Source organism: Gossypium hirsutum, chromosome A10 (genome assembly GCF_007990345.1).
Source record: "Gossypium hirsutum isolate 1008001.06 chromosome A10, Gossypium_hirsutum_v2.1, whole genome shotgun sequence".
Lineage (NCBI taxonomy): Eukaryota > Viridiplantae > Streptophyta > Magnoliopsida > Malvales > Malvaceae > Gossypium > Gossypium hirsutum.
The window spans coordinates 115,135,309-115,149,909 of NC_053433.1; the positions used below are offsets into that span (position 1 = coordinate 115,135,309).

Consider the following 14,601-nt stretch of genomic DNA (forward strand, 5'->3'; position numbering starts at 1 on the left):
GGTTAGTATAAAAATAACGGTCACGGTGAAATTAAATACGGTAACGATATTGTAGTATGAGACAAAAAATAAACTAAACGCACCGCATCTTACCATCTATCTAAACCTACCCTTAAATTGGTACAAAAAACTGCCAGAATTAAGCAGGTTTAGTAAACCAGAAGCAATCTTTATTTTATTAATTTTATTTATTTACGAAAGTTTGTTTTCATTTACTGTTCATTTATTAATTTTAAAAAAATTGCAAAAAAGACAATGTAAGGACAACGCAAAATCAATTCTCTAGGTGCTAGACGATGTAGGCAAAAGCAGCAAGTTGTATAATGAAGGCTTTGTAGTAATTTCTGGCATGTTTTGATTAATCTGTAGCAACACAATATTAATGACTATACAGTGCTGTAAATCTGTATACTCATAACTTTTATTCCAAACTTTTGCTTAAAATCTTCGATGAAATTGTTATTAAACATAATTATGAGTTAAATTAAAAAAGAAAAAAAATGAATAATAAAATAATAAAAAAGAATAACTTATTTAATCAGAAAGAACAAATTAAAAATAAAAAAAATGAATATGATAACCTAAATTGACCTAATGAACAATATCACTAAATCGTTCCTCAAAAACCAAAAATCTTAAATTGGCCTAATGAATAAAATCAATAAATTTTGCTCCTAAAAGAAATAAAATACTAAGAACATGCAGGAGCATTGAAATCTCTTATGGTTACGAATGCGATTGAATGAGCAACGATGCTAATAGGTTTCAAACCATCCACAAGCTTCGGCTTCAATTTTGGTATCTCCAACGAGTCTGAAAGTTCTAGCGGTGTTCCGTTCAGCAATACGACACTGCTTAAGATATTTCCATCTTTTGGAGTCAAATGATACTCTTCTCGCTCTTTATGTCCTTTAAAAAGAAAACTTGAACTTCCACCATTTAAATTTAGATCACGGAAAAGATCAATTTCAAAAGAGGTATTTTTCGATAAGTTGATAAAAACGAAAGAAATCCCGGGCTGCAACCAAACAAAAATTTTATAAATAAAAAATAAAAATAAAATTAATTGAGTCAACCAAAATAATAAAAGCTACCTCCTTCTTGGCACAATGGGAGTATACACGCAAATATAGAGAACCCTTATGTGTGACGGAAAGAACTTTACTCCCCATAACTTTATGCCACAAAAGCGCACTGCAAAAGATATTTTAACAATAAAATTAAAACAAATGAAATTAACAACAAATATGGTGGAAAGTATATGAAAGTTACCCGTAATAATCTGGATTAGGAATGAATGTAGTAGTATTAAGAAGAGCATAATTGCCCCCGGTCAAAGCTTGTCTACAATAAACTTTGTGGTTATAAACTGATGTCATTCCCAATTGGTCCAAGTACCTGTTGGAGTCATAAGTTAATGATTAGATTTTAATAGGGCTTTAAAAATAATCAACTAATAAAAGATTTAAAAAACACTTACCAAAAGCCAAATGCAAATGTATACGACACTAATTGGCCACCACTGTTATAAGCTCCGCCGGATTCACTAACCCATGCACCAGACCACGGTGCAAATTTGTCAATAGCATTTGAAACATCTTTAAATGTTTGAGCAATTTGAGTCAAGAAAAATGGATCTTGGACACGATGAACCACATCTGGGTTATTACCTACATTAATCATCAATAAAATTAGACAAATCATGGCAAAACAATAAATTAAAAATATATATTTTAATTGATATATAGATAGATACCAGGTCCAAGATTATAAATATGATGAGTAACTCCATCAATAACATCATGTCCTGAAGCATCCAAAAAAGTATCGAACCATTTCTTGTCATAGAAACCTCCCGGGCCTAAAACTTTAGGTTGAGTTTTAGGATTTGGATACATCTCTTTTACAAGATTTTTAAGTGTTGCCATATCTTTTGCATATTGTTTAGCTTCAATCTTAGCACTAACTCCTACTCCACACAATTCATTTCCTAAAAAAAGAAAAGAAAATTGCATTTGATGAAAGTCAATAGTATATAAACTAATTTGAAAATATAAAAATATTAATATCAATCAAGTACCTAATTCATAAGAGTCAATTTTATATCCTTTGGAAATTGTATAACTCATGAGATCTCGAGCATTATGTGAATACCAATCACCAACCCAAAGTGTCTTTTCAGTTTCAGACTCTTTTCTTCCAATAAGAGCATTTAAACCAAATGTAACTTTGGCTCTGCAACATAAGAATAACATTAATAGTTCATATCATAATTATTATTTAAAAATAACATAGATGTCATAAATTTATACCGAGTTTGATTGAAAAACTCATTGAGTTCATCCCATCTCTTCATGTCAAGACATCCAATGGAGAAACCAAATAAAAAGTCCTTGTCTTGTTTTTGGAATGGTTGGCAATTCTCAATATTATTTCGAACGTTGTACACCACTTGATCTTGCAACGAACCTCCAACTCTAATTCTCAAAGGATTAAATGCTGAAACCATAAATTATTCACCAACATTAATAAGCATATTAAAAGCTGCTAATATAAATAAAAAAAATTAGTAAACAAAATATTCATTAGAATAACTCCAATACTCACCTTTTACAGCCTTTTCAAGAATCTTGTTCTTCAAATCCTATAAATAGAATATATAATACAAATTAATAAACATCTAAGTAAATAAACAATCTTTAATCAATAAATACTCAAAATATAAAATAAAATTACCAAATTAAAAAGTCCAGCTTGACCCCACGGACATTGATCGTAATCACACTTGTTTGTAGGCCACCAATCAAGGGTAACACAAATAAAATCTTCATCGGTTTGAGCAATGGAAGTTGCTCCTTCAACCACAACATCAACTTTTTCGGCCTTTGAGACCAGAAGAAATGACAAAAACACAACAAAAAACGTTATACTTTTGAAATTCATCATTAAAAACAATCAAACAAAACTTGAATAAATTGATATGATAAAAAAGGAATGAATCAATTGACTATTTATAGATCAATAATACACTTAAAAGTGAACTCAAATAGGTTAGAGTTAAGATTAAATTGAACTAATTAAAAGATTTATTTGTATTATAACTCTGAAAGCAATAAATAATATCAGTAATTTGATTAACATGAAAGTATTTTGATGTATTTTAACTAAAATTATCCTAACATCGTAAGCTTTTATTTGAGTTTGTATTTTATTTTAATTAAAATTGTCGAAATATGATAGAGTTTTAGTTGGTTTTTTCTTTTATCATAGAGTTTTAGTTGAGTTTTATAGATGAGAAAAAGTTAAAATTGATTAGGGAAACTACCGGAGATTAATGGTGATTGATAAGTCAAATAAGAATAAAAGTAAAAATATGTTTACCTGATATTCGAATCCAAGTCCGCATGTACCAGCTGAGCTAAACCAGCTATGCTATGCCTTAATTCAGAAAATGTGAATAATTTATTTCTCGGATTCTTTTCCACTCTTGCTTATTTTTAGCAAGAAACCAACTAGGCAGTTTACCCAAATATATATTTAGATATACATAAACAAGACAACTAAGGGCAGTTGAAGTATAGATTTTTGAGGGATCAAAAGTTAATTTTACTATCATACTAATGGGTAAAGTACTGAAATAGTCACTAAACTATTGTCCATGTTTTTTTTGGCCACTAAACTTTTAATTTTTCCTATTAATTATTAAACTATTCGAAATCAATTTTTTTGGTCACGGATGTTAACCGCTCTTTGAAAAATGTTTAACCTCTGCTTACCGAACAAGGTTTTTAGTGCTGTAGATACTTCTATTTTGGGTCTGTTTCTGCAGTTTCAACAGTGTAGAGAGCCAGAATGGAACAAGGTAGTGTTTCCAGGCAGACTGGTAGCAGTGAAGACATTTTCTGTTTAGTGTTTACTAGAACAGCTTTATGTTTGTTAATATTCCTTTCGAGTTTGTAATGCTACTATATTATGTAGGGCTTCCTCATTGGGCATTGTAATGCATAGATGTTGCTCAAACTGCATCAACTTATAATATTATGACTACTATTTCAAGTTCATTGCATTTTATAAGTTTTCATGCTTTTCGTTTTCCTTGACGTGGTTCGATATATATACACATATATATATGTATATTTCTTGTTATAAAATATGGAACAGTAAAAAGAATTAGTGAAGTACTTGAACTATAGAGTTTGGACTTAAAAGGCCTAGTGTTATCCTAAGTTCATTTTCTAGGGGTGAGTTTGGATGGGCGGTGCGTTTAGCTGCGGTTAGTGTAAAAACAGCGGTGGCGGTGAGATTAGATACTGTAGCGATACTGTAGCGTGAGACAAAAAGTAAGTTAAACGCACCTCACCGCAGTCAATCGCCCATCCAAACGAAGCCTAGGATGAGTGAACTCTTTTTTTGCATGACGGGACTTCTCTTGGCTTACATTGTTGAGATTTATAAGCCCAAGCCAAGAAATCGAAAACGACGTCTCATCACATCATGATGATATATACTTTTTTGGCAAGAGTTGTCTTTCCGATGCCTCCCATCCCATGCCGACTATTGAGACAACGACATGGGGTCTATCTTCTTCCGTCATCAACTGGGCTAGGGCATCTTTGGTGCTAACCTCCAAGCGAGAATGTACTTCTTAACTGCTGCTGCAAACTGGAAGCAGAGCTGGATCCTTCACCACCACCAGGTATCTCATAAGCTGGAGGAGTCTCGGAAATGCTTTTAAGCTTGGTCTGGATTGCTATGACCTGTACGCCGGTCTTGTGCAGATCTATGACCAGGCTTGGCGAAAATGGAGGTGAATCTCTTGATGATCCCTTGTAAGCCTCCTTGATGTGCACTTTGATTTTTGTATTTTTAAAATGCACAAAGAAATCATTATATATTAGAAAAACGAGTAAAATAACCATTTTTGTAATAATTAAAATAATAATAATCTTATCATGTGGATTAATTAAATGAGATAGCATTAGTTAAAACTTTTTTTTTGTCATTTTTATAACATTTAAAAAGAGTAAATTTTATGAGGTAGATTTAGGATGAGTTTGGATGGGTAGTATGGTTTAATGCGGTGCGTTTAACTTACCTTTTGTTTTACGCTACAGTGTCGTTATAATATCTAATTTCACAACCATCGCTGTTTTTACACTAAACACACGTAAATACACCGCCCATTCACTCTTAATTAAATCAAGTGACATTGATTTTAAAATATGACCTATTGTAACTTATGAATTTCATTAAATGAGGTGACACTAGTTTAAAATATAGTTTCTTTTAATAAAAAAATTAAAAAAATTTATGAGGTAAACTTAATTTAATGAAATGGCGTTGATTTAAAATATATTTAAAATATAATTTGACTCTTAAATTATATTGTCTTACTCAGTTTAATATTTAAAGTTACATTAAGTTAACTGATTAGTCTGATGACAGTGACATTGCTAAAAGATTGACTGAGATGTGGTGCTTATTATTAGCTAATTAAAGTAAGACATATATATATATAAAGAAAAAAGAAAAAATAGTTAAAATTTGTTTAAATTCAAAAAATCTATAAATTATAGAAAATATTAGAAACTTTTAATATATATAATTATAAATTATAAAAATAAAAAAATAAAAAAGGGAAAGAAATAGTTAATCACAAAAAATATATATATATACACTCTATAGAAATTATAATAATTTGAAAAAAAATGCAGAAAACCAGAAAAATATATCAAAAAATTTAAAATATTTGAAATATATAAACATTTTAAGTATATATCAATTCAAGAAGAAAAATTAATAGCTTAAAAAAATAATCTTTTGAAAAATATATATAATTTCAAATTTGGTCTACACCGATAAACTGTTCATCAATGGTGATCAATGCTGGTTAGCTGTCCGTCATTAATAATAGTCAAAGTCAAAGGTAACTTCTTAAAAAAGTTTAATTTTTTAATTTTTTAATTTTTATAATTTTTTGAATTTATATATATATATATTTAATTTCAATGCATGCAGACAATGGTTGCACAGTAAATTTAATGAAGAAGGGAAAATAAAATAGCATAAAGAAACAGTTACAAGTTTCAAAGTTTTTCAAAGGCAAAGATTAGCAAAGCAATAAAACATCATAACAAAACAATGCTCTGCTACTGTCTTCCAACATCAAAACCTGGTTTCAAACTCAGTTCACCATCGCTTTCCAACCTGAAATTATGACACAAGTTCATAGGCAGCAATGGCTGTTGTTCCAATTCAACCCCATTGTTCTGGTTCAGACACAATGCTAAACAAAAACCACTGGTTCCACCAACTCCAATATTATTATGCTGATTGCTTGGAATCTGATCAATGCAAGGTGATGTACTCTTCTGCAACTCGGTTTCTTCATCGTACACCGCTTCGTTCCTCGGCCGCTTCGTTTGGACATTTTGGACTTCTTGGCTTGTAATGAAATGTGGCAGTTTAGGGTCTTGATTTGTTGTTTGTGTCTGAATTTGAGCTTGTCTTAATTCAAGATTGTGTATTTCTTCCACCATTGGCTTCCATAATCTAACTCTTGCGTTGATGAACCAATTTGAAACCTGTAATAACAAATGCTCATTTAATTGCTGCGTTAGCCAATTCATTCCAGCTCGAAAAATGGATGCTTTTGTATAGATAAAATTCACCTGAGTCCTAGATAGACCGGTTTGTTGAGCTAACATTAGTTTTTCGGTATCCGACGGATAACTGCAATGCCAAAAACTTTACATCTTATAGTGGAACTATCAATGGTTTATCAAAGAGGTTTTACGGAACAATGACTTACGGATGCAGGAAATGCTCGAACAGCCATGTCTTGAGCACCGCGACCGCGTGATCCGGTAATCCTCTTTGAGATCTCCAAAGTGGATGGTGAAGAAAAATCGGATTTTGGTTATTGATCCCTTGTTGATCAGACGTCCAAACGCCCGGAACATTAACTTTATCGACACCGCCATTATTGACTATGGACACGGTCTTGCCTGCAAACTGAGTTTGGTCCAAAATAGCATTCTTCAAGCAACTAAAATGCTTCGCAACGGCTTTGAAAGCGAAACACACGTACGGTGCAGCGTTTCCGAGCCCGGAAACACATTTAAACGATGAAACAACTGATTGCATTTGCTGGCAATACAACTTGTACTTCCTATATACCTAATGCAGGTCAACAAAAGAACAAATTTCAACATATAAAATCTCTCGATAAAAGTATCATAAAATTCTCTATATTAAAAGTTAAATTATATTTTTCCTATTTATTTAAAAAAATAAATAAATTAATCCTTATACTTACATCGAAGAATAAATTAACCTTTTTTGTTATAAATTTTATCAATTTCTACTATTGAAAACTTATATAACTCACAAAATAACTAAATAAATAATGTCACCTGTACCCATTCTAATGTACTAAGAATACATTTCTAACCATAAAAACAGATACATATTATAAATATATAGAGTTAACAATATATTGCCTTTTTGGTCTTTTTTGTTGACACATTTCATTTAAAATGCAATCAATTTTAGTTTCAAGCATTGCAGATAAGCAACTGTTTGTCTGTTTCAGCCTTCCAGGGCTAGCTAGGTCTTCCCCTACTAAAGTTTCCTAACTTTCTTTTCCCTTTAAATATATGTAATAATATATATATATCAGATCCCAAACAAGGAGCTACATTCCTCTTTTTGTGTCTTTTAATGGGTGATGGCCCTAACAAGCTCAACAAGAAAGCTATTTTAATTTTAAAAGTTTAATGTCAGTACAGTCCAAGAACTAACACACAGAGAGAGATTGAAAGTAAAAAAACAAAAAAGAACAGTAACATGATTTAATATGACAAGACAAGACATCTTTTTTTTTCCAGCCATCTCCATATATCAGATATCTTACCCCGAGGTATATTGATATACACTGATAATGATTCCTTGACATATAAAAAAAAAAAAAACTAAACAACTTACATAATCATGTTTATATGCAAGAGAGCTATGCATGCATGTATGTATGCATGTATGTATATACCTCATCTAGTAAGAGAATGAGCCTTGAATTCTTCAAACGATGTTGAATTTTATCACTGCATGTTATTGGATTGTCATCATCATCATCATCAACACCATCATCATCATGATCAGCTAATGGAAGATCTGAAACTATATAATCAACACCCACAAATTGATCTAAAATCTGCTGTGCTGGGATCAAGAACTTTGAACTTTTTAACACAGATGCATAGCCAGTGAATGGACCAAGTGGAACTGAGCTTCTTATCTGCAGATTCTGTTGATTTAAGCTCAAAGGGAGATTGCTCATAATCTTGGGATTATTATGTTGAAAAGATAGAGATAAAGCTAAACCACTACCACACTGGGGACCATGCATGAAAGCTTGTTGCTGGTGTTGGTTGGTTTCAATGGTGAACCTAAGCTTGTTCTTTCTGTTTTGTTGTGGTATGTGGAAGGGTTCATTGGTTTCTGCCATGAAAGAAATGTGGTTTTCACACAAGAAATGAAGGAAGAAGGAAAAGAAAGAGCGGATTGTTTATAGAATTTTATATGTATATGTGTATATATATAGACGTAGGTCACATAATCTCAAATATGTGGACTCTTGTTTCTGTTTATGGCATTGGATTGAGTATAAAAAAGGACTTGCTTACAACAGCCCACTTACAGTATTATTATATTGAATATAATAATAGAATAATGATTCAAATTTACATCATATTGTTTTTCTGAAGCATCAATTTATTGTACTTTTTCTAGCAAAATTTGTACTTTATATTATATGAGTATGATTATATGCATGATAGCATCGATTATATGCATGATAGCATCTATTATACCAAAAATATCAATGAACGCAAGTATTGCAATTGTTGGGAAATACTTTTTATTTTTAGTTTAGCTTTTAGAGTATATTTCTCTTTTTAGTAACTAAAATAATAATAAGATAGGAGGGGTGAATTTTGAAAAATTGCTTTAGAGATAGACAGGTGCGAAGCCAACATGGGTCTCGTTCCTTTTTAAAATGTAAATTTATTTTTTTGACTTTTAAAATTTTTTAAAAATTTTAAATTAATAAAAGTAAAATTATATTTTTCTTTCTTAAAATTATAAAAATTCGATTTAATTTTTTACAAATTATAAATATGTAAATTGTAAAAAATTAAAATTTTATCTGACCGCCCTAAATATTTATTCTGGCTTCGCCCTTGGTGATAGATCAATTATAAGTCTTTGAGAGTTGTATGTGAGATTTTATTATTATATTAATATATAATTTTATAAATTTTAGAAGAGTTGAATGACAAATTTATTATTCCGGTGGGGTAAGGCTATTGTATGTCTCATTGTGTTCGTCTTTGATTGATAGATTAAGACTGGAGGTATTCATGAGTCAGGCCGGGTTTGACTCAGGTCTAAGTATGATATTAAGCTCAACCAGATTCGGAATACGAGCATAAAATTTTGCCAAAATTCATCTATATTTGCAAAAGACTAGCTTAAGCCCATTTTAAGTCTGCTCATATTTTTTAAAATTTTTTAAATATCTTTTTTATTTTATTTTAATATTTAATATTTTTATACATTTTTTATTTATTGAAAATTTTTTATATAGTCATCTTAACATTATTTTAATATTTATATTAGAGTAGTGTTATATATTTAGTATAAGTTTATTTTTTAATATGTTCTAAATTACATAATATATAAAAATAACATAATATAAAATATTCTAAACTTAAATATGGGTTGGGTTGGGCTGCTCGGGCCTTAAAGGTTTAAGCCCAAGCCTGACCCATATTTTAAACAAACCTAATTTTTTACCCAAGCTCATTCTTCGGACTTAATATTTTTTGTCCAAACCCTCTAAATTTTGGGGGGCCTTTGGGCTTGGGCTATTCACCCAACCCCTAAACAAGTCTAATTAAGACACCTATGGAACTTTATGTAAATTGATAAAGTAGAGATAATAAAATTTATGATGTTTAGGATTCAAATCTTATAATTCTCATTATGTATATATTATTTTAGATTAATCAAAATATAAAAAGAAGAAAATACTCTCAAAATAATCTTTGCTGCTTTGTAAAAACACTAACTTTTTGATAATTTTTTTTTGCTCAATATTGTTTTTACCATAACACAAATGCAATAAAAAACAGACAAATGCACACATACCCTCTAGCAAAACAGACCACACCCAAGAACAAAAACCACTCACAACCAGAAAACCAAAAAAGCACTACAGAAAACCTGAAAACCCCTCGAAAATGCAGCCCCCAAATCAAAAGAACAAAAAACCAAAGTCAAAACACCATAAGACTCCAACAACAACAAACTCACACCCTTGAACTGTCATAGTTACCACAGACCAGACTCACCACCAAGCCTTAAACATGAAAGGCCTACTCATTCCAACAGTTGCTAATGTATCTGCCATTTCATTACCATTCAGCTCAGCTAATGAAAACGATAACTCTCCCACACAGACAATCCTCGTTTCTAAATCTGCAAACGTAGCTTGTTGCGACCAAGGTCTCATTGTTTTGTCCGAAATCCAATTATACACCACCTTCGAATCTATTTCAACAATTAATAAACCTAATCCCTTCCATCCTATCTTAATAAAAACATCCAAAGCTGTGATAATTGCTCCTAATTTAGCTGACTCTACATCACAGGCATCATTTAGACTCGAGAATAAATCGCTAACAATACCTTCGCCATCTCTCAGCACACCTCCACTTCCCAAAGCAACCTCTGAAGCAATTCCACTAACGTTAAATTTTAGCCACCCGTGTGGAGGATAACACCAACCTCTTGAAACAGAATTAGGAAAATTGCACTTATACGGACAAAACCACCATAATCTCACTTGAATCATGCACTCATCGAAAATAGCTCTTACCCACAATAATGCCCTCATCTTGGAATGGAAAATCAGAGTATCCATCAACAGCACCTTATTTTCAAACACCATCTCATTCCTAGCAAGCCAAATAGACCAACAAGAAGCTCCAATTGCAATCAACCATAGACTCTTGCAAGAATCATGAATCTTCACTTTGAAACATAACGAGTAAAATTCTTCAAAGTTGCTCACCACTTTCCAGCCAAAGTCCCACCAATTAAAAATCCTCCTCTAGAACCTAACAATAAAATTACAATTAAAGAACAAATGGTCCGCCCTCTCCAGCTCTCGATTACACCAAGGACACAGATTCAAAATGGTTTGTAGATTCACCCCTCTCTTTATTAAGAAATCCTTCATGGGTACTCTGTCAATAGCTAACAACCAAAGAAAATAACACACCCTTGGAGGAACCTTTAATTTCCATATTTTATCAAAAGCAAAAATGAAATCATCTCCATCACCCTCAATCAGTAGTTTAGATAACTACTTCACTGATAACTCTCTTTTACTATCGTGCGCCCATTATATCTGATCCTCCACCTCCGGAACCAAGACCACACAACTCACCCTGTCAATGAGACGACTAAGAATCCTCAATTCCCTATCCAGCAGAGGTTGTACAAAAAGATCTTCCCATTTAACATTACAAAAACCATTATTGAACGAATAATAAAAAATCGAACCATTTTTGAGTTTAGCTAAACGAAAAAATCTAGGGAAATCAAGTTTTAATGGACCATTACCACATAATTTATCCACCCAAAACAACGTTGCCTTTCTATTCCCAATCTTCCAACTAAAATCTTTATCCCCCATCTATCTAGCCATTCTAGCATCCAACGAATTCTCAACTATCCCTCTCCAAACCGTCGACATTTCTTTCAATTTGTTCGCACTAAATTTCCACTGTTTCGCATTAGTGCCATACTTAGCTATTATCACTTTACTCTATAATGCCTTTTTATCAACCACTAAACGCCATCTCCATTTTGTTAACAGAGCTTTGTTCTTTATCGCAAGGTTAACCACTCCGGCTCCACCTTTTTCTCTTAGACTGCATATCTTTTTCCAACTAACTTTTGCCATTTTCTGTTTGCCATCAAAACCACCCCACATTGTTGCGCGGAAGCGTGTGAAAGAGTAAAATTATTGTACTGAAAAATCACACTAAGTTCAATTCCCAGGAAAGAGAGGTGGATCACGAGGATCACTTACATACCAGATCTTTCCTAGCCAGAATATCCCTCTATCGTAATTTAATAGCACAATAAATCACTACAATGACACTTGCAAAATATGCAGAACAAAAAATAAAGAACACTAGAATTTTAACGAGGTTCAGCAAATTTTGCCTACGTCTTCGGGCACTACCAAATATATTTCACTCCAAAAATACAAGTGAAAGTTTACAAATAGGGAGAGAGAACAATTGCCTTAAGTAGAGAATGGCAAGTGTGGGATGAAGAAAGTAAGAAATGGTTAGGCCTATTTATAGTTGAGGTTTAAGGATCAACTTGCAATGTCCCTATACAATTAGGGACCAAAATTGCAATTATCCCATGCCAACTTTTAACCCAACTTGCCAACCAATCTTACTTTCTACTTTCGGTGCCCACCCTTTTTGACTTTTCAAACAATGTGGGTGGGTTCCAATAATCTCCACCTTGAAGATTTGATTAGGATAATCTTATCTTCACACAATTCTTTCTGCCTTTGACAACAATACTTGATAGTGCCTTCTTCAACTGTTAAACTTGCAGGATATTAATCAAGTTCAAACAATGTACGAACTTGGTTGCTGTTACCACCTTGGTCATCATATCTGCGGGATTATCTGCAGTCTTGATCTTCTGAAGACAAATTTTCCCCTCTTCAATAATTTCCCGCACAAAATGGAATCGTACGTCGATATGTTTTGTACGTGCATGATAGACTTGATTCTTTGCTAAATGAATAGCACTTTGACTATCACAATACACGTTAATATGCTCCTGAACCAACCCCAAGGTTTTAGCCATACCTTGTAACCAAATAGCCTCCTTTACAGCCTCTGTTACAGCCATGTACTCGGCTTCTGTGGTTGACAATGCAACTGTAGACTGTAGTGTAGACTTCCAACTTATTGGTCCTCCAGCAAGTGTAAACACATAACTGGTGGTTGATCTTCGCTTGTCCAAATCACTGGCATAGTCAGAATCAACGTACCCAATAACACCTTTACCAAGTGTATTATCCTGCTTGAACAGTAATCCAACATCCACGGTCTTCTGAATATACCGTAGAATCCATTTCACAGCTTGCCAATGTCCTTTTCCAGGATTATGCATATACCTGCTCACTATACTAACTGCCTGTGAAATGTCGGGTCTTGTACACACCATTGCATACATCAAGCTACCCACTGCATTAGAATACGGAACTTGCAACATGTATTCTCGTTCCGTATTCGTCGAAGGAGATAGTTGTGCAGAAAGCTTGAAATGAGAAGCCAACGGGGTACTTACAGGTTTTGTCTGCTCGTTCATGCCAAACTGCTGTAGTACCTTTTTCAAATACTGCTTCTGAGACAAGCTAACTCTATCATGAGCTCTATCTCTCCATATTTCCATGCCGAGAATCTTTTTAGCTTCTCCTAGATCTTTCATCTCAAACTCGAGATTGAGTTGAGTCTTCAATCTTTCAATCTCAACTTTGCTCTTAGATGCTATTAGCATATCATCAACATATAAGAGCAAGTATATGAAAGTTCCTTCTTGTAGCTTCTGAAAATACACGCAATGATCAAATTTACTTCTTGTGTACCTTTGGCCTTTCATGAACTGATCAAATCGCTTGTACCACTGCCTCAGAGATTGCTTCAATCCATAAAGCGACTTTTTCAGTTTGCAAACCCAATTTTCTTTTCCAGCAACCTTGAATCCATCTGGCTGAGTCATATAGATTTCCTCTTCCAAATCACCGTGTAAAAACGCGGTCTTCACATCAAGCTGAACTAGTTCAAGATCATATTGCGCAACCAAGGCTAGCAAAATCCGAATAGACGAATGCTTCACAACTGGAGAAAACACTTCATTGTAGTCTATTCCTTCTTTCTGAGCGTAACCCTTTGCTACTAATCTAGCCTTGTATCGAATTTCATTTTTATCAGGAAATCCTTCCTTCTTTGTATATACCCATTTGCATCCAATTGCCTTCTTTCCCTTAGGTAGTGTCACCAACTCTCAGGTCTTATTTTTATGAAGAGACTGCATTTCTTCATTCATTGCTTGCTTCCACTTTACACCATCAGGGTTACTTATTACTTCTGTGTAAGTAGAAGGAACATCATCATCTGTAATTGGAAGTGCATAGGCCACTATATCATCAAAGCGAGCAGGCTTACGAATCTCTCTTCTTGGCCTTCTATATGCAATTGAATCTTGTTGCTGTAGAGGTTCTTGGGTAGGAACCTCTTCAGCATTTGTCCCTTCAATATTAGCTGGATCATCGTTAACCTTTTCAAGCTCCACCTGCTGCAAAGTACTACTGGTTTTGTCATCCTTTTGTGAATCCTTGTACTTCAACATGGTTGATTCATCAAAAGTCACATCTCTACTGAAAACAATCTTCCTTGTATCAGGACACCAGAGACGATATCCTTTTACTCCATCAGTTAT

At 33.0% G+C, this 14,601-nt stretch overlaps 2 protein-coding genes across 2 annotated transcripts; both read right to left on the minus strand.

Moving 5' to 3' along the window:
- Positions 1–497: 497 nt before the first annotated feature.
- On the minus strand, positions 498–2,984 carry LOC107936659 (heparanase-like protein 2). The gene is made up of 9 exons (XM_041078201.1): positions 2,737–2,984; positions 2,608–2,644; positions 2,313–2,499; positions 2,081–2,235; positions 1,757–1,990; positions 1,481–1,670; positions 1,273–1,398; positions 1,095–1,194; positions 498–1,018 (listed from the first exon to the last, which is right to left on the minus strand). The coding sequence occupies exons 1-9, from the start codon at positions 2,944–2,946 to the stop codon at positions 692–694; spliced, it is 1,566 nt and encodes a 521-aa protein (XP_040934135.1). The 5' UTR covers positions 2,947–2,984; the 3' UTR covers positions 498–691.
- A 3,053-nt stretch (positions 2,985–6,037) lies between these two features.
- Positions 6,038–8,640, minus strand: LOC107936642 (BEL1-like homeodomain protein 9). Its single transcript, XM_016869398.2, has 4 exons — positions 8,048–8,640; positions 6,812–7,179; positions 6,672–6,732; positions 6,038–6,584 (listed from the first exon to the last, which is right to left on the minus strand). The coding sequence occupies exons 1-4, from the start codon at positions 8,504–8,506 to the stop codon at positions 6,150–6,152; spliced, it is 1,323 nt and encodes a 440-aa protein (XP_016724887.1). The 5' UTR covers positions 8,507–8,640; the 3' UTR covers positions 6,038–6,149.
- Between the last annotated feature and the right edge of the window lie 5,961 nt (positions 8,641–14,601).